The sequence below is a fragment of the Diadema setosum genome, chromosome 4, assembly GCF_964275005.1.
Source record: "Diadema setosum chromosome 4, eeDiaSeto1, whole genome shotgun sequence".
Taxonomy (NCBI): domain Eukaryota; kingdom Metazoa; phylum Echinodermata; class Echinoidea; order Diadematoida; family Diadematidae; genus Diadema; species Diadema setosum.
Window position 1 is genome coordinate 13828452 of NC_092688.1, and position 27057 is coordinate 13855508.

General features: G+C 40.7%; 1 protein-coding gene across 1 annotated transcript in view; it reads left to right on the forward strand.

Annotated features, from left to right (window-relative positions):
• The window catches only part of LOC140227629 (uncharacterized), a 131969-nt gene that overhangs the window by 40431 nt on the left and 64481 nt on the right, over positions 1 to 27057 (forward strand). The window contains exons 30-57 of the mRNA XM_072308048.1: positions 314 to 496; positions 1468 to 1670; positions 2778 to 2952; positions 4004 to 4332; positions 5551 to 5706; positions 6247 to 6388; positions 6891 to 7070; positions 8434 to 8645; positions 9508 to 9682; positions 11744 to 12066; positions 12866 to 13021; positions 15568 to 15715; positions 16004 to 16189; positions 17995 to 18197; positions 18360 to 18534; positions 20052 to 20374; positions 20765 to 20920; positions 21119 to 21266; positions 21589 to 21777; positions 22268 to 22470; positions 22640 to 22814; positions 23348 to 23670; positions 24061 to 24216; positions 24415 to 24562; positions 24885 to 25073; positions 25564 to 25766; positions 25936 to 26110; positions 26644 to 26966. Coding sequence (XP_072164149.1) covers positions 314 to 496; positions 1468 to 1670; positions 2778 to 2952; positions 4004 to 4332; positions 5551 to 5706; positions 6247 to 6388; positions 6891 to 7070; positions 8434 to 8645; positions 9508 to 9682; positions 11744 to 12066; positions 12866 to 13021; positions 15568 to 15715; positions 16004 to 16189; positions 17995 to 18197; positions 18360 to 18534; positions 20052 to 20374; positions 20765 to 20920; positions 21119 to 21266; positions 21589 to 21777; positions 22268 to 22470; positions 22640 to 22814; positions 23348 to 23670; positions 24061 to 24216; positions 24415 to 24562; positions 24885 to 25073; positions 25564 to 25766; positions 25936 to 26110; positions 26644 to 26966 — 5657 coding nt within the window. The remainder of the gene's footprint in view (positions 1 to 313; positions 497 to 1467; positions 1671 to 2777; positions 2953 to 4003; positions 4333 to 5550; positions 5707 to 6246; positions 6389 to 6890; positions 7071 to 8433; positions 8646 to 9507; positions 9683 to 11743; positions 12067 to 12865; positions 13022 to 15567; positions 15716 to 16003; positions 16190 to 17994; positions 18198 to 18359; positions 18535 to 20051; positions 20375 to 20764; positions 20921 to 21118; positions 21267 to 21588; positions 21778 to 22267; positions 22471 to 22639; positions 22815 to 23347; positions 23671 to 24060; positions 24217 to 24414; positions 24563 to 24884; positions 25074 to 25563; positions 25767 to 25935; positions 26111 to 26643; positions 26967 to 27057) is intronic.

The window sequence follows — 27057 nt, forward strand, 5'->3', positions numbered from 1 at the left end:
TACTGGTAACAATGATAAATTGTGAAGGTGATAAGCAATCAAAACCTGTTTCCTTTAATGAATACAGCATTTAATGATTCATGTATCATGTTCTTTTTAAAATTAGGCAGGACATGAAGAGAGAAAACCAATTTGCAATTATGTTGACACAAACTGCCATTAGAAGGGGACATTTTGTGTGGTAGATGTGATGGCCAGTAATTTTGTTTTTAGGTCAAACTGTACAGGTATGGTATACCTTACAAGAAAAAGCTTTTGATGTCAAGATATCATATGGAAAATCTATTTCACTGTTGAACATATTCTCATACAGGCATGCTTGGAGATTGCTTTAGCTACGTTGACCCGTCCTCATATTTCCTGGCTTGTGTGTATGATCTGTGCGCAACTCTACCCGATGATGATTTGCTGTGTGAGGATATTGATGCCTACGCATCTGCCTGCAGAGAGGCAGGAGGGTCGCCTGGGAACTGGAGATCCGAGTTGACCCAGTGTGGTATGCAGTGTCTTTCATGTCATACCTACAGCCTGTGCCTCCTTTGCAATATTTTCTCTCTCTTCATTTACTATGAATGCACACATTTTCACGGTGCAATAATTTTTTGCACATTTTGCACTACTTTTGGCTAAAGCAAATTCTAAAACCCGCGAAAATATCTTCTCAATTTTCTCTGCTCATTGAAATGGGTTGGCAATCATGCAGCAAGAATTCAAGAACCCAGGAATAGGTTTTTTGAGCCATTCAGTGCAAAAGATTCATCGTGTGAAAATATAGACGTTTGCAGTAGCTCTCTTTCTATCTATCTCACACTTGTAATGATATTTCCTTAGAGAGCTTGGAAAGGAGAGAATAAAGTCAGTATTCTATTCATGGAATTCCATCACATTCAGTTTCCAAGACGATATCAAGTCTCTCTCTTTTTTTTTTTTTTCAAAATTCATTGTAACAGTGAACTATCAGAAAAACAAACAAACTTAATTGTGATCATTTCCGATTGAAAACCTTCATTGAACTGTTAGCCTTAAGGTACAATAAATTGTATGTACGTATATTATAAAAGGAATTGTGTCTATTTCTTTTAATGGCTGTTTATATTATTTTGATTTTGTCAGAATTATTTAATTTTTTACAAGTGAAAAAGTAAAACAAGCTGAAACTGAATATTTGTTTCTCTTTCTTACAGACACCACTTACATACAGAAACTGTAATACATCCTTGTATGAAATGGATTCACTGATAAAAAATGTGCACTTGTGCTGTGATATTAAAGTAAAGTGTCATGTATCTAGTACAACATCACCAAAGTTGTTATCCAGATCCTTGATAAAGCATACAAGCTGTCTGCTAATATTTTCTGACATTAATTAGGCCTACCTGCCCTTAAATGGGCTTCATCTTGCTTTATCTATATCATAATTTGTCGTCATCATCATTATTATTATTTTTTTTAATGATGACATGGTAGAGCTGTCCTGCCCAGAAAGCATGACACTCAGCTCGTGTGCCAGTGGCTGCCCACTCTCTTGTGCTGAGCCATCTGGCCGACCAGACTGCCCGGTGTCCTGCATCGAGGCTTGTGTGTGTAATGATGGTCTGATCTGGGATGGGCTAGCATGTGTTGCACCAGAAGACTGTGGCTGCTTGCTGCCAAGTGGAGAATACCTCTCGGTAAGAGTCATTTTTGCTCCTTCTCTCTCTGCTCCATTTCTCTCTCTCTTATTTTGAAATTCCATTTGGTAGTCTTATTTAGATATGTATATTCTCACTGTTATTCCATTTGGTATGAAATGATGATTAATTTGTATGTATTTTTACTTTGTAAACATGATAATGTCAGCCCTGTAGCTGCTAATCATGTGTATCATTCTTTTTATGTGAAATAAAGCGTTACTTGAACTTTATCTCGAACTCTGGCTTATTCAAGATTCCTTGTGGAGGTGTTCACCTTTGCCTCCCATCCTTCAGCATGGTCCTGTCTTCTGCTGTTAATCAATTATTCTTACAAGTTTAATTCGCTGGCTTTGAAGTTATAGCATTTACGATATATACTATTACATTCACAGGTGTTATCATGGAAGCAAGCAATTCAAAGAGACTAAGACTAACAGGCGGTATATGTTTAATGAAGACAGGGTATCAGGGTTTTAGCTGCGTGAGTATATTACATGAAATGCCATAAATCTGGACCAATGTAGTCAACAAACTTTTGGGACACAGTAAGTGCTCAAAGTTAATGTACATTGTAAGTCATCATTGTGAGTAAGATTATTAATGCATAGTGGACATAGAATACCATAACTTTGGACCAGCCTGGTAAACAAATTTCTGGAACACACTAAGTGTTCTAAGAGTGAACGTGATTCATACAGAAATTGTCTTAAAGCATTGTTAGTGAATATTGTAATTTCTTTATCAATAAAAGTGCTGGCCTTAATATGAGATAGGAGATATAGGAGCCATGCAAATTCAACTGCCACACAAAAAAAATTATGGCATGTCTTTCAATTCTCAGTTGGAAGCATGTTGGCCATAAGGCTACCAGTTGCTCCCTGCTATTTTGATGTAAAATGGAGAAATTATTGATGGAAATTGAGAGGACTTGCTCAAGAGGGCTGCTCCCCTTCAAAGAAAGAAAGAAACAAGAAATATGTGGTATACCACAGTGTTTGCCTCATCTGCCTTATCAATATCCTGGCAAGCCCATGACACCAAAACCAACCCATTGGACTACCAGTAACATAACTATGCATGTGCTTTTGCCTCTCTTGCCACCAGTCTGGTGAATCCTCCATCAGTGCAAACTGCAGTCGGCAGTGCTCGTGTTCCGGGGGCAACGTGTCTTGCGAACCGCTCTCTTGTGACCCCAACGAGGAGTGCGCCATCAAGGGAGGCGTAAGGGACTGCTACTGCCGAGAAAACTACCAGAGAGAAGGGGAAGTCTGTGTCAGAGGTAAAGGGAGTGTCTCCAGCCTAGAGAGGAGCGAGCTTTAGATCTGCAACGTGAACGTTATAGAGACGACACGGCCTCCTGGGCCTTGTTTCATAAAGCTGTTCGTAAAGTTACGAACAACTTTATACGAGTGACTGGTGATCAGTTCTGATATGCTATACTTATCAGAATTTCCATAATTCAGCACAAGAACTGATCACCAGTCGCTCATAAGTCGTTTGTAACTTTACGAACAGCTTTATGAAACACCCCCCTGGGTTGAATAATGGGAAACAGCTGTCACACATGTGCAGAACAACATTTTTTGCCTTGGTCATCTTGGCATTTGCATTGCAGATCTAAAGCTTGCTATAATATGTGTGGTCAGCTAGATTGACCACAGTCATGTCTGTTATTTGGTGGCACGTGTGATGCATGCAGATTGAATTTACCTAATGAAAATTCAGAAGAAAATTAATACACACAGAGAGCAATCAGTTAATCAAGCTCTAAGAATGAGAGGGAGGAGCAATTATTTCAATGGAAAGGGAGTGTCTTGAGCTTTAGGAGAATGTCTGTTGTCAGCAAGATTGACCACAATGATGTCTTGTTATTGGATGGCAATTAATGTAAACAGTATGAATTTACCAGATAAAACTTCAGAATGAAAAAAATTAATATGTACAGAGAGCAGTCAGTTAATCATAAGCCCTTCGCATTTAAATGATATCCAGCATGCTAACACGCGTGGAATAAAACCGAGAGAAATTTAGTGTACATAAGTTATGTCTTTTACTGTTCTCAGAGATTTCTTTGAAAAAGTACAAAAGCTTATCGGTAAAGAAATGATATGGCTTTGACGAACAACAGTCTCATGTACCAATTTACATCATTGTGATACAAATATGCGAAGAGAAAAAAGAAAGAGGGAGGGAATTAGAGAGAAGGTGGGGAAGAATGGGACTTAAAAAAAAAAAAACACACCAAAGAACTGTGACTTGAAGAACAGAGACGATGAAATGCATTGACTATTGGTAAAATGTTTGGGCTTGTAACTCGTCATTACGAACAGCACCTGGCCGCTGCACCGTGAGAGGGGATCCCCACTACATCACGTTTGACCGGAGGCGGTTTGACTTCCAGGGCGACTGCGAGTACACCCTCGTCCGGCCCTGCAACAGCAGCGACCCCTCGGTCGCCGACTTTCACCTGTGGGGTAACAATGTCAAGAACCAACCCTCGGCTCGCGTCTCATTCCTGCGCGGCATCACGCTGGAGTTCAACGGGACGTCGTACTCCATCCGGCAGGGAAATGCGGTCTACGTCAATGGAATAAGATCAGCTGGTTCCTACTTCAGCACCGGGAGCGATGTGGTGATAGAGTGGAGTAGCCAATATGCGGTAAAGCAGATCCCATTACTTTGGAAATTGAAAAATGCAAAATCTGTTGAAATGACGCCGTGACTATGCACAAAGAAATGGGTAATTGATTTGCGTCAAGTTTTTTTTTCCCCTTGCATGGTAGTTGTTGTTAATAGGATTACTTCAAACTGAAATAGACTGGAACATGAGGGATAATTTTTGAGATTACAAAATGTAATTCACATGTCATCATGCAAGAATTCTCCATAATATAGTAAGACGAGAAATATTAAGCAAGAGTAGAATGATACATATTTTTTTTTTTTCATTATCCCCAGGGTTGTGTGATGAGTAGCACTGAGTTCTAGGACATTGAAAGAGAGGGAAAGAGCTTTACAATATATTAAGTGTTGGTAAACTCTTTATGGTATGTTTTGGAGTTAAGATTGATCTATTCCTTGTGCTAGTATCAAATTTTTCTCATTCAATAATTGTCTGTCCAGGTAGTCCAGACAGTCTGTGTGGCTACAGATTTCCTGCAAGTTATTACATTTCTTTATGCTCTGTGTAGTTAAAAGATCTACAAGGATTTATTGATAACACCTTTTGTGGAAACAATAAGCTTTGAGCTATAAATTACAGTGAGTAAAATGCTATTTCCAAACATTTGCTAACTAAAACTGCATCACCAATATATAGTGATGCAGCAGTCAAGACAAACACATTGTCAGTTCTCTTCAGTTTTTTCTTCAGTTCACTGAAGGATTTCAATTGTTCACTCATGGGAAAAGTCAACAATGTAGGGTGTATATTTTTAGTCATTATTTCTTTTTTAAAGGTCCTGTTTACCTTTGGGAGCGGTGATTTAAAAAATGTTCAAGATATCGCATTTGATGCATACAACTGTATGTGTAGGTCTGTTGTATCACAAAACATCCTACCATATAAAATTTTTGCAATAAAGCCTAAACTATAAGGAGATATTACTATTTTTCTCATTAAACCGTAACTGTAGACGGTTTAGTCTGGAAACATTTCTATTATAACTATTGTTCACATTTTGTGTATTTAACAATACTTAACACCAATTGTATGGATTCAAATTTTTACAGTGGTTGTTTCTATCCCTAACTCACATTTTAGAACTATTTTAAAGCACTAATGCTGAGATTTTGTTTCTTCTGCAAATGGTATATTATGCCTTTAAGGACTGCAATTGATGATTGTGATGATCGTGCCATAATCTCTTCCATGCAGTTTGTGACAACCTCATTTGGTCTCAGCTTTTCATATGATGGCAGACACATAGCTGAGATTGACCTTGACTATAGCTATTTAGGCAAGACCTGTGGACTGTGTGGTACATTTGATGAGGACAGTGACAATGACTTCCATGTGCAAGATGGAAGTCAGGTATGTGTTCTTAATAGTTGCCTATTAAATCACAGTGTTGTCATAGATTTCGTTAATATTATGAGGTAGCAAAAAAAAAAAACAACCAAAACCTCCAAACAGATAAAATGTGAAGCTGAGGAATTGTGGCGTGTCTGATACAGACATTTTGTATGTCTTTTATCTGCTAATATTTTCATGTAGTGTTGCATTTGAAACAAAATCTAGAGAAATCAGTGTGTGCAGTTCTATGTGTATACTGCTGTCTGCATATTGTGTGTGTGTGTGTGTGTGTGTGTGTGTGTGTGTGTGTGTGTGCGCGCATGTGTGAAATACATTAAGGTTATATGCTTCCTGGATTATCCATATTCATACATTTGGACATTCCCCTGTGTCATGTGGTACAAACAATTGAAGCATGTACATGTACCAACACCTTCCAAAGTATGTCAGGGCTATTAAATAAAAGGGTCTTCCAGTATATCTACCCCAGATGAGATTTGAAAGAGACAACTGAGACTATTTGTCAACACTGATGTTCTCTGCTTTGTGTCCCTTTAGACTCAGTTCTTGACGGTGTTCGCAAACAGTTGGGTCGTTAACCCTGAAAGCTGTAACGGAGAATCTCCACAGCCAGGAGAATGCACTGGTGATCTTCTGGAGGAAGCGCTTGATGTATGCTATATATTCAGTCACCCTGATGGTAAGTAGGCTAGATTGATCACCCGCTTTGTTTCATATTTCAACACGCCTCACTTTCAAATCCAAGCAACCTATCTATTCTTGCATAACTATTTGCAGCTCTTTGAATCAACACCTTTCTTTCAAGTGTAAGAATTCAGAGAAGTTCGATGCTGCATTTAAAAGATGTATTTATGTTCAATTGATTGATCTAACATTTTGTTTGGCTGACCAGCTGTTGATTGTATTGTTGCCAGTTTGGTGCTTGTGCCGATTCCGCAGATCAATTTGCTGAGTGTCACCATTGTGATATCACAGTCCGTCAGGTGAGAATGGGCAATCATCACCAACTGCTAGAATTTGGCCATCATGGTGGCACTGTTTATAGAAACTGTACATCTATCAAACACGAGGTGGTGCTATGCAATGCTGTGTTCCGGGGCTATGATGGTACCCCACAGTTCATCAGATGTTCATCCTAGCATGTTGCTGTAAACCATTTCATTTGTCTCCTCGTCGTTCAGGTCCTCTGTCAGACTGCTTTGACTTTGTCTATCCCCGAGACACCTACGAGGACTGCCTCTATGACTACTGCGCCATCGGGCCAGTTTTCGACGTCTGCGAGTACATTCAGGAATATGTCTCGAGCTGTTATCAAGAGGGCGTTGACCTTGGAGACTGGAGATCAGAAGTCTCCGAATGTGGTATGTACTGTAAGACCAGGAACATTTTGCAGAGTGAAACTTTCGTGAACCCTTGGAATTGCCAGTGCCTATAGGTGCCGTGCGCAGAGCAGCATTTTAGATGCATTATGGGATAGCTCAGGGGACAAACTTGCCCCGGTTTTGGCTGCATGTGCACTCAGGTCACATTCTGTCTTTATCCAGGGGTATTTTTTGTTGAAGATTTCTTCGCTTTCCATCATGTGACCAGCACATGGAAGCCCTGCAGTTGTGAACCATGACTCTAGTAATTGAAAATCATATATATAAAAATTTAGAAACTTTCAACTCTTTTAAAGCTGAATTATAGCCAAGAAGAAAGGAGTAACAATGTAAAGGCAGACAAATAACTCCATTGAATAGTATGGGAACTGAGACACGTGCAAGACAACCGGAAGTGGCAATGGCACCGAGGAATCCCACAGTGCATCTGTGACAGAGCTCTTCAGCGTGCGCAGAAGTCTTTCTGCGCGTTGGAGATACTAAGAACTGGTTTGGTTTGATGAGGAAGTTATTACGGCCATGTTTATCAGCAGGTGCATGGATGAAGTTTAAACTATGGCAGAATATGAGCGCTACAGCTCTGAACAGTAAACAGACCACTGACAGTGCAGTGTCAACAGTTGCTTGATGAAGACGGACAAATTACTAGGAGTGAAAGAATAAAAAATATTTGGCATTTTTTATTGTTTACTTCCTTGGGTTTGTGATGTCATAGAATGTAATCTACCTTACCATGTGTATGGTGTTATCACATGGCTGTTCTACATTAAACTTTTGTGGACGTGCCTTTGTGCATATTACATTGTAAGTTACAAGACGTTGCATGGCTATTCGGGCAAGGCAGGATTTTGGCAGTTATGCTTAAATGCTCACTGTACTGTAATCGGGAAACTGGCACATATTTGACATAATGCTGCAGACTTTTTTCACACTTTTCATCCATTTTTGGCAGTATATTGATGTAGATTTTGATTCATCCAGGTACGACTGTAGTATGCTAAAAGAGTGTAAATCTGATTGACTGGACGTGTGAAAATCACGGAGAGAACAGTTTCGTGACTCGATCGTCCAAGTCACTTCTGCAGCTCTGTCTGGCTGGCGAGCATTTACCTGTGGAGGGTGAATGGGCAAGTCACGGAACTGTTCTCTGTCTGATTTTCACAAGTCCAGTCGATCAAATCTAATTTAAACGCTTTCTGCATTTTTGGCAGTATTGAATCTAACAAAAAAAACAAACAAGCATTTCTTGTCCATTTGACTTGAAAATTGATGAGAGGTAAAATGAATCTGTTTCCCATCTTTTAATATTTATCTTTGAAATTTGATTCCATTCCGCAAACAGCAATAACATGCAGTGGAAACAAAGTGTATCAGACTGGGGCCAGCGCCTGCCAGCCAACGTGCAGTGTCCAGACCCCACCAGCCAACTGCCCCTGGCCCCCGTACGACAGATGCGTGTGCCCAGAGGGGCTGTTGGAGGACGGGGACAGGTGCGTTGGCCCTGCCGACTGCGGTTGCACCTACACCTACGGAGAGGAATCCCTCTATATTGAGGTAATTAGCCAGTTGACTTTCATCGGCCCCATGTTTGCTTGGTATTAAGTATGAGTTATTTTGTCAAAAAAATTATGTTTCCCCAGAGAAAAGAATGGACGGAAATGAATGGCATAGATTGTCAAATTGCTTTTTTTTCGTGTGTGTGTGCGATGTTGTCATAAATTTCATGTGGTAATCAGACAATTTGATTTATAGGAAATACAATTTATAATTAAGAATATGACTTATTCAGAGTAAGAATACTGTACTTGTGAAAACTGGTTACTCTTGTGAAATGTACCACCTCCCTGCACCAAAAAGCCCCAAAGAAAGCCACCCTTTCAAAAAAAAAAAAAAAAAAATCTTACTGTTCATATGTGATGAGACATATCAATATAATTATCGTACAATATATGGATTTTTTTTTTTTATTTGAATGATCTTGGAAACAAAGTCTCTTGAGGGGCAGGTACTTGCAACTGGAAATTAAAAACCAATTTGCAATAGCAATCCTTCTCAAAGACTTGAGAATACATTGTACCATGAAAATCTGTGGCAATCAATGTTCATCAAATTACAGTATGAGTCTTGTTTAATAGATAGTGTGTGAACCAATAGTTAAGCTCAATTGGAAGCATTCTTTTTCAATTCTAAAAATATAATTTTTGTGCCAGTCAGTGATAAAGCAAGTATTGTAAGAGAATGATTTTATTCATTGATTTGATGATTATATTATATTGAACTGGAATTGTACGTTTCTATTGTTTTTATTCTCTTGATTTTCAGGTCTTTACTGATGATAGTTAGGAATCTTAAAAGTAACAAATACATCCTACAGTATCTATGCATATGTTCTTTTGCATTACCTTGTTATTCACAGGCTGGAACTGTGTGGGTCAGTGACAGTTGTGACCGCCGGTGTGCCTGTGATGCAGGCTCACTGACCTGCATGGATATGAGCTGTGGAGATTTTGAGGAGTGTGTGATAAAAGGTGGGGTGAGGGACTGCTACTGCGTAAACAGGTTTGTCCGAGAGGAAGGCACTTGTGTGAGAGGTGAGTATGGTGACTGCCATTAACAAAGTCTTACAATGTACTTCAATTAAAGTACGATCATGACTTTTCAACTCTCAGAATGAGATACACCGTCCATTCAATGGATTCAAATTGTGGAGATCGCCAAGTGTACAGCAGGGCTTTACACTTTTTTATGCCTCCGCCACGAAGTGTCGCCGGAGGCATTATGTTTTCGGGTTGTCCGTCCTTCCGTCGTAACGTCCGTTTGTCCGTCCGTTATGAATTTTGTGGACAGCGGAACTAAAAAACCATTTAAGATATCGTAATGAAACTTGGTATGTACATGCATGAGTGGACGAAGTTGTGCCTATCAACTTTTAGGGGCACATGCTGAAGGTCAAATGCTCAAAATTTCACTATTTCCCCCATATCTATGCAATGCCTGGAGTTTTTTTCTTGAAACTTGGTGTATACATGTAATACCAAATAAAGATTCTCCAGAGAGAGTTTCGAGTCATGAGGTCAAAGGTCAAAGGTCAGAGGTCAAGTGAAAATGTTACAATTTCACTTTTTTCTCCATGTCTTGGAAATGGTTCAAGCTATCTTCATGGAACTTAGTACATACAAGTATGCATATACTGACTATCAGTGATTATCTAGTGAATGTGGGGGTCATGGGTCAAAGGTCAAGGTCAACTCCTCATAATTTCACTTTTTCCCTCATAGTCAAATGCAATACCTGCCCGATTTTTATACTTTATATTTACATGTATAACCTAACAGATTCTCTTGGAAGTTTCTTGCCCAAAGGTCAAAGGTCAAGTGAAAGTGCTAAATTTCATTTCTTGGTCCATGTCTTGAAGGTGACTCAAGGTATCATCATTAAACTTAGTACATATCTACAGTTCTGCATACATGTTCTAGCTGACAGTGATTCTCTTGGGAATTTTAGGGTCATAGGGTCAAAGGACCAGGGTCAAAGGTCAAGTTGAAATAAAAAAAAACCCAAACTATTTAATAGTGAAATTAAACTTTTTCTCCATGCCTTGAAAGTTTAATCAATATGTAAACTTATAAATAAAAGGGTCAAAAGTGAAGTAAAAATCCTCAAATCCCTTAATACCTGCGCTCTTAGGCAGTATAGCCATCCATCCATCAAACCTAGTTGAAGGAAAGTGAACATTCAGCACATTTGTGACGAAACTGTCATTTTGATATTTTGCCAATTATTTGAAACTCATCACACTTTGTCAAGACATTGTACTGTAGACCTATTAGGAGAACCATGCATTAAGGTGGAGGCACACCAGTTGCCATAGCAACATTTCTAGTTTTCATTTGTTGTCCATTTGGGCAACTAAAATCTTGGAATTTGAAACGTTTGTGGCCTCAAAATGAAATGTAGTGACCTGTAAAAATTGGGAACATATGAATTCATTTTTCAATTAGCTGCCTGATGGCCAGTGAAGTTGATAGTGTACATTCTTGAATGTGATTTGAAAATTAGGTGCTGACTTTGACATATTACATGTACACTGTATATTACCGACTTTGACATACCAATTCATGAAGGAGGTTTGAAAAGTTGAGGCCTTAGCAAAAAGATCTAATTCATAACACCTTTCATGATGTCCCTTCAAGAAATATTATTACTTTATTGTGCTTTGCTGTATTCTTTTCATTATGAAGAAAGGTCACAGGTCACAAGAGATTTTAATTAGTGTCTACAAGGCATCTAAATATCAACCCAAACTCTTGCTTTTCTATTTTTGTAAAATTATACATTATGCAGCTAAAGAAGGTCTTTTTTTGTCTTAAGGATGGATGAACATCTGTTAACTGTTTTTATTTTTGTAGTTTGTTTTGATTGTATAAAAAGAAATGAGAATTAGCTGTTGAGTTTGCACCCACAACCAACCCCATCACAGAAAGTTCATGAATTTACTTTATCATTGCTTTTCCTGTACAAATAAGGAAAACTGTAAGTTTTACTGGTCATATTCTCAAACACTATGCAGCACAAACTGTGCTACACATTGTATTGAAATTTTCATTTACATGAAAGGAAAGTTTTAACAACATGTTCTCTGTCATGTACAGCACCTGGAATCTGCACCGTGTGGGGAGACCCTCACTACACTATGTTCGACGGTGGTCGTCACGACTTCCAGGGCGACTGTGAGTACACGCTGGTGAGGCCGTGCAGCGATCGCACGGACCTTGTGGATTTCCACTTGTGGGGAGACAACGTCAAGAACAACCCATCGAACCGAGTGTCTTTCCTACGCAAGGTGGTACTGGAGGTGAATGGCACTAGCTATTCGATTGAGCAGAATAGAGTGGTTCTAGTCAACGGTGCGAGGAGGACAACACCCTTGAACCTCAACAATGGCATCACCATTCGCTCGGACTGGTCTTACGCGGTAAGGGAAAGATAGCTGTATACTTGTAAGTCATATAGTCCTCCCAAAATTGTGTTTCAGTGCATTTATTAAAATTATTGGTGTTGACGGAGGAGCACATAAAGAGGAATTCTAGATGATTTTCATAATTTCACTTCATGTAGTACATAAATCTATAGTGCCGTGCATAGATTTTTAAAATTTACAGTGGTCCTTGAACAGATAGAGTAAGACTCTGACAAAACCGAAAACAAATTTCACTGAACGAAGATGACGACATACAAGTGTAGAAGGCTTGCATATTCCAGTAATGTAGCAATATAATTCCATTGCAATACAAGTTCATCCATGTAGAAGTTTCTTCATTTGTTCTGCTTTCTTGAGCACCCAATCATACATTCTTATGTGAATGTGAAGCAGCTATGTCATCATCCTTGTTCATTGCGATTTTGTATCAATTCTGAAAACCATATTACTCTTCATTGCAAGTGCCACTATAGCCAATTTGTAGAAGTTCAAATGCAAAAGTCTAAAAATCATCCAGAAGTCTCCTTTAAAAATATCCAACTGTTATGAGGATTGAGAATTAGGTACAACATGCATAAAAGACCAGCTACAGACATGATTTCCCTTTTTATAGTTCTATCATCAGACTTTTGTAGGAGACATAGAAATTGGCCTGTTATCTGAAATTCGTAGTATCTGCATAGATATTTCCAAGAGTTGAGATATCTATTTGAAAGGAGTTTCGAATTGAGCTAAAAATAGAGGATAAAAAGGATGAGGATACAAATGACTCTATGTCTTATCAACATTTCAGACTATTGAAACATCCTTTGGTCTATCCGTTCGTTACGACGGAGGCAGCACTGCAACCATAGAGGTGTCATACGAGTACTGGAATGCTACCTGTGGTCTGTGCGGAACATTCGATGACGACCGATCCAACGATTTCCGCCTCCGGGATGGAAGTGTTGTAAGTACATATCTGCTTTTCTATCTGTCAACAATAACTAATTCAGTGAGAACAATTTTGGATATGGCTTGATGAACTCATGCACTCAAGATTGTAATGGTAGTGGTGTAATTGTTTTTTGTGAACTTTTGGGGTTTTTTTTTTTTGCATTTACATTTGTCTGTTTATGCTCTACCATTCTTTTGGTACATGTCAGTAATCCAAATACGGATACTTGTGCTCGAGAGAGTCGAGAAATGTTTCAGTGACCATGAAGTGTCGCTGTAAGCATTATTCAGGTTGTCTGTCTGTAGGTTCGTCTGTCCTTCATTCCATCTGTAATCAATTTTGTGGACAGCGTATTTAAAGTTAAAAACTATCATTCACATATCCTGAAGAAACTGGCATATAAATGTAAGAGTGGACAGTTGGGTGCCCATGCTCAAGGTCAAAGGTCAAAGGTCAAATTCTCAAAATTTCACTATTTTACCATAGGGGTGCCTATATATTGACTGCCTGAAGTTATTTTCTCAAAACTTCAAGTAATCAATGTCTTGTATTGCTAGTTAAAGGTTGTGCCATGGGGCCAAATGTCAAAGGTCAAGTGAAAATTTTAGAATGTCACCAGTTAGTGATTATTTTAAGAAATGTGGCTATGGGATCAAAGGGTAAGGGTCAAATATCAAGTGAAAACACTCAAATTCCCAAATACTTGCTTTCTTAAACAATTTAGACATCCATCCAAATGAAACCTAGTTCAAGGAATGTCACACTCAACACATTTGTGACAGACATGTCATTTAAAATTTTTTGCCAATAATGTGAAAATTGTCATCTCACATTGTCAAGACATACATGTAGTCCAAAACTGTTGGGAGAACCATTGCAGAGGCATACTAGTTGCCATAGCAAAATTTCCAATTTCGGATGTGCTTTTGTTGGTCAGGAAACATCAATAAAAAATGCAGCTTTGAGTAAAATTGACAAACAGGACCTTTGTAACCAAGAAAAAGACTCTTTAAATGTTAGTGAAAAAATCTGGTAATGTAATATGTGTCTCTATTTTCAGGGAAGCGGTGTGAATACCCAAATGTGTGTCCTTCAGGGTATTTTACTGGACATGATCATGATAATGACTAGTGACCTCACAACCACAAAGTGCATCTGTGCAAAATACAAGAAACTAGAAATGTCACTGGCGACTGATGCCTCCGCCATAATGCATGATTCTCCCAATAGGTGTATAGTACAAAGTCTTCACAATTTGTGATGACAGTCTCACATAACTGGCAAAATATTGATATGACAGGTTTGTCAGAAATGTCGTGAATGTTCACTTTCCTCAAACTGGGTTTGCTATAACTGTCTTAGAGTGCATGTACATATATTTGGGGAATTGAGGATTTTTGCTTGACTTCTGACGACCCTGTTATAAGTTCATGCATTGAGTAATTTTCAAAGTATGGAGAAAGAGTGTAATTACAGTACAAAATATATATATTTTTTCATTTAAACCTGACCATTAATCCTTAATCTTTGACCTTTGACCTTCTGGCTGGAAATTTCCCAGAGAATATCCATTAGGTATTGTATATATCAAGTTTTAAAACTAATAATACAAGCATTGCATATACTAGTATGTGAGGGAAACAGTAAAATTTTGAGGAGTTGACCTTGACCTTTGACCACTGACTGTTGACCTATGACCCCTGAATTCCCTACATAATCCCTGCCAGTCAGTACATATGCATATGTACAACCGTACCAAGTTCCATGAAGATATATTGAACCATTTGCGAGAAAAATGAAATTGCAACAGTTTCACCTAACCTTTGACCTTTTGATCTTTAACCTTATGACATGAAACTCTCTCTGGAGAATCTTTACACAGTAGTACATGTCTACACTAAGTTTCAATAAAGTACCTTGGGCATTGCATAGATATGGGTGAAATGGCAACATTTTTAGCATTTGACCTTGACCTTTTGACCTTTGACCTCTTGCCAATGTCACTAAAATCCCCTCAACTAATTGCCCCATCATACATCATCCTTGGACCAAGTTTGGTGAAAGCTGCTTCATCCAGTTTTGAGTTATCACGTAAAATGATAAATTTTAGGATTTGACCTTGATCTTTGACCTTTGACCTCTGTCCGATTTCACAAAAAAACTAATCATGTAATTGTCCCGTCATACATCATCCTCAGACAAAGTCTGGTGAAATTTGCTTGATCCAGTCTTTAGTTATCGCGTAAACGGATACAATTTCATGATTTGACCTTGACCTTTGACCTTTGGCCGATTTCACCCAAAATCTAGTCAAGTAATTGCCCTATTATACTTTATACTTGGACGAAGTTTGGTAAAATTCCAGTCAATATTTTTCAAGTTATCGCTTAAACGAATGCGGACGGACGTACGTACGGACGTACATTGTACGTACGGACGTATGGATGGACGGACAACCCGAAAACATAATGTCTCTGGCACCACTTCGTGGCTGAGGCTATAAAAGTACAATACCACAAAGGGAAGAATTGTATTTACGAATGTGGTTCTGTTTGCAGACACCGTACGAGAATGTCTTTGGTAATGACTGGGTTCTGAATGGAGGAGAGTGCGATACCACCGTTCCCCTGCCTGTTGATGGCTGTGATGATCCTGATGTGCGGCAACTTGTGGAGGACATCTGCTACATCTTCATCAATCCAGATGGTGAGGGGATGGTGATGATGTAAATTGGACAGAGTTGCATAAGAGCGCTTATGTAGTGTGCAAGTTATGGATTGGATGTGATTCATTAAAAGTGAAGGGAGTCATGTTGAAGCATGCAATGAAATGGTATAAAACAGATAATTACCATAGTAAGCAGACTGCAATGCATCCTACAGAAGATTTGCCTGATAATTCTTAATCCTCACAAAAGTATGTTTCTTTTTTGCGTATTTGATTTGATTTTGAAATTGTAAAAAGCTTATATATGGAGCTGCTTCTTCATATCAGGTCCCCTGGCAGGCTGCTTGGACTTTGTTGATGTAAGTGATTACTATGATGCCTGCATCTTTGACCTGTGCTTCACTGACCCCGGGAACAACATTATATGCAGTGCCCTGCAGGAGTATGTTCAGAAGTGTCGAGGAGAAACAAATAACATCATTGGCGATTGGAGAGCATCTGTAGCCCAATGTCGTAAGTGTTTTTATGCCTCCGCCACGAAGTGGTGCCGGAGGCATTATGTTTTCGGGTTGTCCGTCCGTCCGTCCTTCCGTCCGTCCGTAATGAATTTTGTGGACAAGGTAACTATCGAAACCTGTTAAGGTATCCTAATGAAACTTGGCATGTATGTGTATTAGGGGGTGAAGTTGTGCCTATCAACTTTTGGGTGCACATGCTCAAGGTCAAAGGTCAAAAGGTCAAGGTCAAATACATAAAATTTCACTATTTCCACCATATCTATTGAATGCCAGAAGGTATTTTCTTGAAACTTAGTGTATACATGTTTTACCCAATTAAGATTCTCTGGTGAAAGTTTGGGTCATGAGGTCAAAGGTCAAAGGTCAAAAGGTCAGGGTCAAATACATAAAATTTCACTATTTCCACCATATCTATTGAATGCCTGAAGAAATTTTCTTGAAACTTAGTGTATACATGTATTACCCAATTAATATTCTCTGGTGAAAGTTTGGGTCATGAGGTCAAAGGTCAAAGGTCAAAAGGTCAAGTAAAAATATTAAAACTTCTTTTTTTTTTCCGTACCTTGGAAAATTGTTCAAGGTATCTTCATGGAACATAGTATATACATTTACTGACTGGAAGTGATTATCTAGAGAATGTAGGGTTCATGGGGTCAAAGGTCAGGGGTCAAAGGTCAAGTGCAAGACTTCAAAATTTTACTATTACCCTCATATTTATGCAATGCCAGCAGGGTTATTTTTTTACACTTGGTGTATGCGTGTGTAACCTAATAGAAATTCTCTGGAAAGTTTTTTTTTTTCTCTCTTTTTGCCTCAAAGGTCAAAAGGTCAAAGATCAAGTGAAAATGCTGAACTAACTTTTTCCTCCATATCTCGGAAGTGGCTCAAGTTACCTTGAAACTTAGTACATATTGTGCATGTTCTACCTGAAAGTAATTATCTTATGAATTTTAGGGTCAAGGGCGAGATGAAAATGGTAACAATTTACTATTCAATTCAGAAATTGCACTTTTTCTCCACACCTGTACCTTGAAAATTACTCAATGCCTAAATGTATGAATGGGTCAAAGTCAAGTTAAAGTCCTTAAATCCCTAGATACATGCTCTCCTATTCATCCAATTAAACCTACGTCAAGGAAGGTGAACATTCAACACATTTGTGACAAACTTGTCATTCCAATATTTTTGCCAATTTTGTGAAAATGTAATCACACAGTGTCCACATGTACTATCTAGACCTACTGGGAAAATCATGCATTATGGCGGAGGCATACCAGTCGCCAAAGCGACATTTCTAGTTGTGTCCTGACATTTTGTCAACTATAAAGCGGAAAGCTGATTTGGCTGAATATTAGAATCTACATTGTAGATGTGCAAACAATGAAGCCCTATGATCAGATATCAAGTGCCTGCCAAGAGTCTTTGATATGACCATCTGTGACGTAGGGAGGCAGAGGTTTTGAAAAGCATCCAAAGTTGGTGGGTGGGTTGGGAAGAAATAAGCCAAATATCGTCGAATCATGAGAGAAGATCGCTGATTATGAATGATGGTAGTGCATTATATGTGAATAATGTAAATCTTTATGGCTCTGAATGTCTCGTAGAGCACTGATTTTATGACTGACTGCTGTGCAAAAGTGGTGTTTCTGAAGGTATCAGGTTGAGGTACATGTACGTACAAGTCTCTGAACGATCAAGGGGTATTAAATTAGATGTACAGTGTATATTGTAAATGATATTAAAGATGGAATCTTGATTGAAGTGTAACTTTCATCTTGCATAAAAACCATCTTTTGTCAGCATTTGAGTGTCCGACTGGAACAGTGTACGAATCTTGCGGTAGTGCCTGCCAGCCCAGCTGTACCGATCCAGATGCCGACCTGAACTGCGGACTTCCCTGCCGTGAAATCTGCAGCTGCCCCGAAGGGCTGCTGGACGACGGCGGAACATGTGTGCAGCCAGAGGATTGTGGTTGCACTCTTCCAGATGGAGGCTACATCTCGGTGAGTGTGGCTTTCCTCCTTTGATGGTAATCTTTGAGCTTAAGTTTGATAAAACATTAAAGACTGTGATCGTTGTGATTTTGATTGAAAGCAAAAGGAGATTTGGCTTACAAAAAAACCATCAGTCATTGAAGACTAAATGATATGTATTGGCATTAACAGGCAGGAGCTGTTTACATTAACGATGACTGCTCCGAGATGTGCAGCTGTTCTGGAGGCACTTTGGAATGTGTGGCATACGGGTGCGTGGAGAACCAGGAGTGTAGGATCAAGGGTGGTGTGAGAGACTGCTACTGTCGCGACGGCTTCACCTACAGCAATGGAGAGTGCACCAGAGGTTAGTCAATTAAGTACTTGAATTAGATCATTGGGTCTCTAATAAGCCTCGCTGTGAGGCAAACAAGCCTTTAGCTGATCGCTCAGCTCGTCGGAGAAATTTGTCTCTGCAGCATAATTTTGCAAACAGTCTGTTTGCAGCCCCCGAGTCCTCGACAAGCGACATGTACAGTGTATGTGTGCTATTAAACATTTGTCATAGTGAAATTGGATTCCTTTAGACATATGCAGCCATATGCTGCTACATAGTCTGCTGCTTTCCTCATGTATTTCACAGTGACGGTATGTTTGCTTTCAATTACTGTATAAGCTGTTATTTGCGCTAGGGTTTAATTTTTGCGAATATTGTGAATCACTGTTGGACCCTGCATTAGCAACATGCGAAAATATCACCCAGACGCTGGTGTAATAATGCACTTATAACAGCTTAGTGTCAATTTGCGAAAACAACACCTCGCGAAAATGCCCATGACCTTCTCATTCGCGAAAATATCTGTACGCGAAAATAACAGCTTATATACAGTAATAGCCTGAAGAATGGTTACAGTCTCAGTAGAGTTAGTTTATGCTTTGTTTTTCTCAAGAGCTAGCCATGTCTCATCAGCACATGTACATGTGTATAGTGATTAGTGTGTCATTGTGTGCGTGTGTGTGTGTGTGTGTGTGTGTGTGTGTGTGTGTGTGTGTGTGTGTGAATGTGTTGGAAGTGTGTTTGGTGCTAGTGCAAGCTTTTGTATAAAAGGTACAAATGCAAAACTGCATCTACTTGTATCAGTAATACAGCAAATCAGTTGTATACTGCACATTTGACATGTTAAAATGTCAAACTAAGCTGTGTATCGACTCTCAGCACCTAACAATTTCTTCAAAATTTATATTTATACAAATTCTAAAGGTTCTCTGCATTAAACTATAGAAATAGATCAGGTTATTCTGTAAAATTCCTACCTGTTTATATAGAATATCTATGTGATTATCTGGAAAATACTTCATGCATGGGGAACTCTTTTTTAGCTTGTAAATCAATTACAAGCTAAGCAGTACCCAATAAAATGGAGAGTACTCTGCCTGTGATCTCTCTTCTTACGCTGTTACGAGTACAGACCCAGTCAGGTCATGCTTGTTAAAAGAGCATAGTACACTATCAGGGCCCCATTTCATAAAAGGTTGATACGATAATAAATCTTGCTGGAATGGCAATTGTCATGGTAACGACAAGAATCCAGCTTCCTGATAGGCTGTTGCTGTTGGAAGTTGCACCATTCCAGCAAGAGTTGCCATCCTAACCTCTTTTATGAAATGGGGCCCAGATGAACACCTTTCTGTTTTGAATGAAGAAAAAAGAAATAGGGAAGTCTACACTTATGACAGGTAAAAAAACTCCTTAAGTTTGCTTGTGACGGGTAGAATACTTCTTTAGTGTAAGCGGCCAATTGTATATTTTGCTGTCAGAAGCAGCGAGTGCTTGTGTGTGCATCTGTGGAAATTGCTTTACATTCCAACTGCCTCTCTGAACAGCACCTGGAATCTGCACCGTGTGGGGAGACCCTCACTACACTATGTTCGATGGTGGTCGTCACGACTTCCAGGGCGACTGTGAGTACACGCTGGTGAGGCCGTGCAGCGATCGTGCTGACCTTGTAGACTTCCACCTGTGGGGAGACAACATCAAGAACAACCCATCGGACCGAGTGTCATACCTGCGCAAGGTGGTACTGGAGGTGAATGGCACTAGCTATTCGATCGAGCGGAATAGAGTGGTTCTAGTCAACGGTGCAAGGAGGACGACACCCTTGAGCTTCATCAACGGCATCACTATTCGCTCGGACCGGTCTTACGCGGTAAGGGAATGATGGCTGGTTTACTCGTTAGTCTTGAAAGCCTCCCAAATTGTGGGTCAGCACATCAATTGATATTGATATTGATGTAGGGGCATTTAAAATGTCCAAAGTGTGTCTTGTTACGAGGATGGATCGATTAGGTGCACACTAGTATTTATACAATTAAAAGAAAGAGAAACTAGTATTAACATCTATGTTAGTGTCAAAGCAATTTCATTGTCAGATATTTGAAGGAGACACGAAAATGAAATATCAGTGAAATTTGTTGCAGCCGTGATGCCAAGATGTAAGATTTTTGTTTGACATGCACGTAATTGTTTTAGAATTGAGCATAAAGGCACGATATGAAGGGAAGGGTAAACAGGACCTGATATCTGATCTTTATTACAGACTATCCAAACATCCTTTGGTCTATCTGTACGTTTCGACGGAGCCAACACTGCAACCATAGAGGTGCCATACCAGTACTGGAATGCTACTTGTGGTCTGTGCGGAACCTTCGATGACGACAGATCCAACGATTTCCGCCTCCAGGATGGAAGTGTCGTAAGTAGAACTCTGCTCTCTTATTACTCCCTTTCTCAATACCCTGTCTATCAGGGTATTTGATTGTAGGAAAGAGACATGTTCCGCATGTGACTGGACTTTGATGTAATCAGTGTTGTGGATGTAACAGTGACCTGATCGTGCAGCTGTACCCAAAAGTACCAATTATTGTGTTGACGAATGTGTTCCTGTTTGCAGACACCGTTCCAGAATGTCTTTGGTAATGACTGGGTTCTGAATGAAGAGGAGTGTGATACCACAATTCTCCCGCCCCCTGATGGCTGTGATGACCCCGACGTGCGGCAACGTGTGGAGGACATCTGCTACATCTTCATCAATCCTGACGGTGAGAAGACGGAGATGGTTGAATTTCACTGAGGCACAGTACAGTACTCATGTATTCTATGAGTAGATGAGTCAATATGATATGCAAAAAGTTAAAGCAATCTATTGAAGCATTAAAAGAGGGCAAATTAGAAAATGAGCGTGGTAAGCAGCTGGAGTATGGTACATCCTATCTGACGATTTGTCTGATGATTTCTAATCGCCTCGATCAGAAAAGTGCAGTGGAATTTCTCAGTCTCTTTTCTTTTTTCTGTGTGTGTATTTTTGTTTGTTGTTTGTGTAGTATCCAAGAGCTTATATTTGCAGCTGTTTCTTGCTTTCAGGTCCCCTGGGAGGCTGCTCGGACTTTGTGGACGTGAGTGATTACTATGATGCCTGCGTCTTCGACCTGTGTTTCACTGACCCTGACAACGACATCATATGCGGAGCCCTGCAGGAATACGTTCAGAAGTGTCGAGGAGAAACAAATGGCATCTTGGCTGGGGACTGGAGGGCGTCTGTAATCCAGTGCGGTAAGTATTTTTGTGTCATGACACTTATGTTGTATAGTGGAAAGCTGTTTTGGCTGATCATCAGAATCTAGAGGTGCAAAAAATAAAGCCATGTGATCAGATATCATGAAGTGAGTGTCAAGAGTCTCTGACATGACCCTCTGTGCCGTGAGGATGAGATGCAGCTTTTGAAAGACGTCGAAAGTCGGTCGGTGGGTTTGGAAGAAATAAGTGAAATATTGTGGAGTCATGAAAGAAGAGTGCAGATGCTGAATGACAGTAGTGCATTTTGCGTGAAAACTGTAAATATGTGCAGTTGTGAATGTCCCCGACAGTACTGGCTTTATATGACTTGTGTGAGCGCTTTGTGTTTTGGGTGATGCCGATCGTATCCGGTGTAAGTAATGTACAGCTTTCGTGGTGATGAATGGGTATTTCACTTGTTGTATGTTCTTGTATGTTGTAAATGACGTTCAAGGTATATCCTTGCCTAAAAACTGTCTTTATTCAGGGTTTGAGTGTCCGAGTGGAACGGTGTATGAATCTTGCGGTAGCGCCTGCCAGCCCAGCTGTGCCGATCCAGATGCCGACCTGAACTGCGGACTTCCCTGCCGTGAAATCTGCAGCTGCCCCGAAGGACTGCTGGATGACGGCGGAACATGCGTGCAGCCAGAGGATTGTGGTTGCACTCTTCCAGATGGAAGCTACATCTCGGTGAGTGTGGCTTTCCTCCTTTGATGGTAATCTTTGAGCTTAAGTTTAATAAAACGTTGAAGACTGTGATTATTGTCGTGTGGATTGAAAGCAAATGGAGATGCAAATGGCTTGAAAAGAAGACCATGGTCTAAAGCAGATCTAAATGATTGGTTTTTGGCACAAACAGGCAGGAGATGTGTACGTGAACGATGACTGCTCCGAGATGTGCAGCTGTTCTGGAGGCACTTTGGAATGTGTGGCATACGCGTGCGTGGAGAACCAGGAGTGTAGGATCAAGGGTAGTGTGAGAGACTGCTACTGTCGGGACGGCTTCACCTACAGCAATGGAGAGTGCACCAGAGGTAAGTCGTTTGAGTAGTAGATAGAGAACGCGGGGCGGCGATGAGCCTTGCTGTGCGGTGTATTTCAAGCCTTTGGACGACCGCTCACCTTGTCTGAGAAGAAAAACTGAAGGGAGACGTGAAACCTCATATTTAGAAGAGGCACAATATTGCAAGAGACTTTGATAGTGTTTGGTAGGTGTGTATGGACTCCATTTGTGAGTGCCAGTGATCTCTCTTTTGTGGAAATGTACTTGCATGTGTTCTCTTTTTATGCTGTTAGAGTACAAGATCCAGTCAGGTCATGCATGGTAAAAGAGCATGTACTTTTGTATGTGATGAACACCGTACTGTTTTGAAAGAGGAAACCAAAATAGAAGGAAGTCTGCAAGAAATGCGAGAGGTGAAAAAAACCCTTAAGCTTACTTGTGGCAGATGGCAGACATCTGTAGTGTAGGCGGCCAATTGTATATTTTGTTGGGAGAAGAAGTGAAGGCTCCTGGCTGCCACTATTCAGAGTGCTTTAATTACCTTCCGACTGCTTCTCTGAACAGCGCCTGGAATCTGCACCGTGTGGGGAGATCCGCACTACACTATGTTCGACGGTGGTCGTCATGACTTCCAGGGCGACTGTGAGTACACGCTGGTGAGGCCGTGCAGCGATCGCACGGACCTTGTGGATTTCCACTTGTGGGGAGACAACGTCAAGAACAACCCATCGGACCGAGTGTCGTACCTGCGCAAGGTGGTACTGGAGGTGAATGGCACTAGCTATTCGATCGAGCGGAATAGAGTGGTTCTAGTCAACGGTGTAAGGCGGACGACACCCTTGAGCTTCATCAACGGCATCACTATTCGCTCGGACCGGTCTTACGCGGTAAGGGAATGATGGCTGGTTTACTCGTTAGTCTTGAAAGCCTCCCAAATTGTGGGTCAGCACATCAATTGATATTGATTTTGATGTAGGGGCATTTAAAATGTCCAAAGTGTATCTTGTTACGAGGATGGATCGATTAGGTGCACACTAGTATTTATACAATTAAAAGAAAGAGAAACTAGTATTAACATCTATGTTAGTGTCAAAGCAATTTCATTGTCAGATATTTGAAGGAGACACGAAAATGAAATATCAGTGAAATTTGTTGCAGCCGTGATGCCAAGATGTAAGATTTTTGTTTGACATGCACGTAATTGTTTTAGAATTGAGCATAAAGGCACGATATGAAGGGAAGGGTAAACAGGACCTGATATCTGATCGTTATTACAGACTATCCAAACATCCTTTGGTCTATCTGTACGTTTCGACGGAGCCAACACTGCAACCATAGAGGTGCCATACCAGTACTGGAATGCTACTTGTGGTCTGTGCGGAACCTTCGATGACGACAGATCCAACGATTTCCGCCTCCAGGATGGAAGTGTCGTAAGTAGAACTCTGCTCTCTTATTACTCCCTTTCTCAATACCCTGTCTATCAGGGTATTTGATTGTAATAAAGAGACATGTTCCGCATGTGACTGGACTTTGATGTAATCAGTGTTGTGGATGTAACAGTGACCTGATCGTGCAGCTGTACCCAAAAGTACCAATTATTGTGTTGACGAATGTGGTCCTGTTTGCAGACACCGTTCCAGAATGTCTTTGGTAATGACTGGGTTCTGAATGAAGAGGAGTGTGATACCACAATTCTCCCGCCCCCTGATGGCTGTGATGACCCCGACGTGCGGCAACGTGTGGAGGACATCTGCTACATCTTCATCAATCCTGACGGTGAGAAGACGGAGATGATTGAATTTCACTGAGGCACAGTACAGTACTCATGTATTCTATGAGTAGATGAGTCGATATGATATGCAAAAAGTTAGAGCAATCTATTGAAGCATTAAAAGAGGGCAAATTAGAAAATGAGCGTGGTAAGCAGCTAGAGTATGGTACATCCTATCTGACGATTTGTCTGATGATTTCTAATCGCCTCGATCAGAAAAGTGCAGTGGAATTTCTCAGTCTCTTTTCTTTTTTCTGTGTGTGTATTTTTGTTTGTTGTTTGTGTAGTATCCAAGAGCTTATATTTGCAGCTGTTTCTTGCTTTCAGGTCCCCTGGGAGGCTGCTCGGACTTTGTGGACGTGAGTGATTACTATGATGCCTGCGTCTTCGACCTGTGTTTCACTGACCCTGACAACGACATCATATGCGGAGCCCTGCAGGAATACGTTCAGAAGTGTCGAGGAGAAACAAATGGCATCTTGGCTGGGGACTGGAGGGCGTCTGTAATCCAGTGCGGTAAGTATTTTTGTGTCATGACACTTATGTTGTATAGTGGAAAGCTGTTTTGGCTGATCATCAGAATCTAGAGGTGCAAAAAATAAAGCCATGTGATCAGATATCATGAAGTGAGTGTCAAGAGTCTCTGACATGACCCTCTGTGCCGTGAGGATGAGATGCAGCTTTTGAAAGACGTCGAAAGTCGGTCGGTGGGTTTGGAAGAAATAAGTGAAATATTGTGGAGTCATGAAAGAAGAGTGCAGATGCTGAATGACGGTAGTGCATTTTGCGTGAAAACTGTAAATCTGTGCAGTTGTGAATGTCCCCGACAGTACTGGCTTTATATGACTTGTGTGAGCGCTTTGTGTTTTGGGTGATGCCGATCGTATCCGGTGTAAGTAATGTACAGCTTTCGTGGTGATGAATTGGTATTTCACTTGTTGTATGTTCTTGTATGTTGTAAATGACGTTCAAGGTATATCCTTGCCTAAAAACTGTCTTTATTTAGGGTTTGAGTGTCCGAGTGGAACGGTGTATGAATCTTGCGGTAGCGCCTGCCAGCCCAGCTGTGCCGATCCAGATGCCGACCTGAACTGCGGACTTCCCTGCCGTGAAATCTGCAGCTGCCCCGAAGGACTGCTGGATGACGACGGAACATGCGTGCAGCCAGAGGATTGTGGTTGCACTCTTCCAGATGGAAGCTACATCTCGGTGAGTGTGGCTTTCCTCCTTTGATGGTAATCTTTGAGCTTAAGTTTAATAAAACGTTGAAGACTGTGATTATTGTCGTGTGGATTGAAAGCAAATGGAGATGCAAATGGCTTGAAAAGAAGACCATGGTCTAAAGCAGATCTAAATGATTGGTTTTTGGCACAAACAGGCAGGAGATGTGTACGTGAACGATGACTGCTCCGAGATGTGCAGCTGTTCTGGAGGCACTTTGGAATGTGTGGCATACGCGTGCGTGGAGAACCAGGAGTGTAGGATCAAGGGTAGTGTGAGAGACTGCTACTGTCGGGACGGCTTCACCTACAGCAATGGAGAGTGCACCAGAGGTAAGTCGTTTGAGTAGTAGATAGAGAACGCGGGGCGGCGATGAGCCTTGCTGTGCGGTGTATTTCAAGCCTTTGGACGACCGCTCACCTTGTCTGAGAAGAAAAACTGAAGGGAGACGTGAAACCTCATATTTAGAAGAGGCACAATATTGCAAGAGACTTTGATAGTGTTTGGTAGGTGTGTATGGACTCCATTTGTGAGTGCCAGTGATCTCTCTTTTGTGGAAATGTACTTGCATGTGTTCTCTTTTTATGCTGTTAGAGTACAAGATCCAGTCAGGTCATGCATGGTAAAAGAGCATGTACTTTTGTATGTGATGAACACCGTACTGTTTTGAAAGAGGAAACCAAAATAGAAGGAAGTCTGCAAGAAATGCGAGAGGTGAAAAAAACCCTTATGCTTACTTGTGGCAGATGGCAGACATCTGTAGTGTAGGCGGCCAATTGTATATTTTGTTGGGAGAAGAAGTGAAGGCTCCTGGCTGCCACTATTCAGAGTGCTTTAATTACCTTCCGACTGCTTCTCTGAACAGCGCCTGGAATCTGCACCGTGTGGGGAGATCCGCACTACACTATGTTCGACGGTGGTCGTCATGACTTCCAGGGCGACTGTGAGTACACGCTGGTGAGGCCGTGCAGCGATCGCACGGACCTTGTGGATTTCCACTTGTGGGGAGACAACGTCAAGAACAACCCATCGGACCGAGTGTCGTACCTGCGCAAGGTGGTACTGGAGGTGAATGGCACTAGCTATTCGATCGAGCGGAATAGAGTGGTTCTAGTCAACGGTGTAAGGCGGACGACACCCTTGAGCTTCATCAACGGCATCACTATTCGCTCGGACCGGTCTTACGCGGTAAGGGAATGATGGCTGGTTTACTCGTTAGTCTTGAAAGCCTCCCAAATTGTGGGTCAGCACATCAATTGATATTGATTTTGATGTAGGG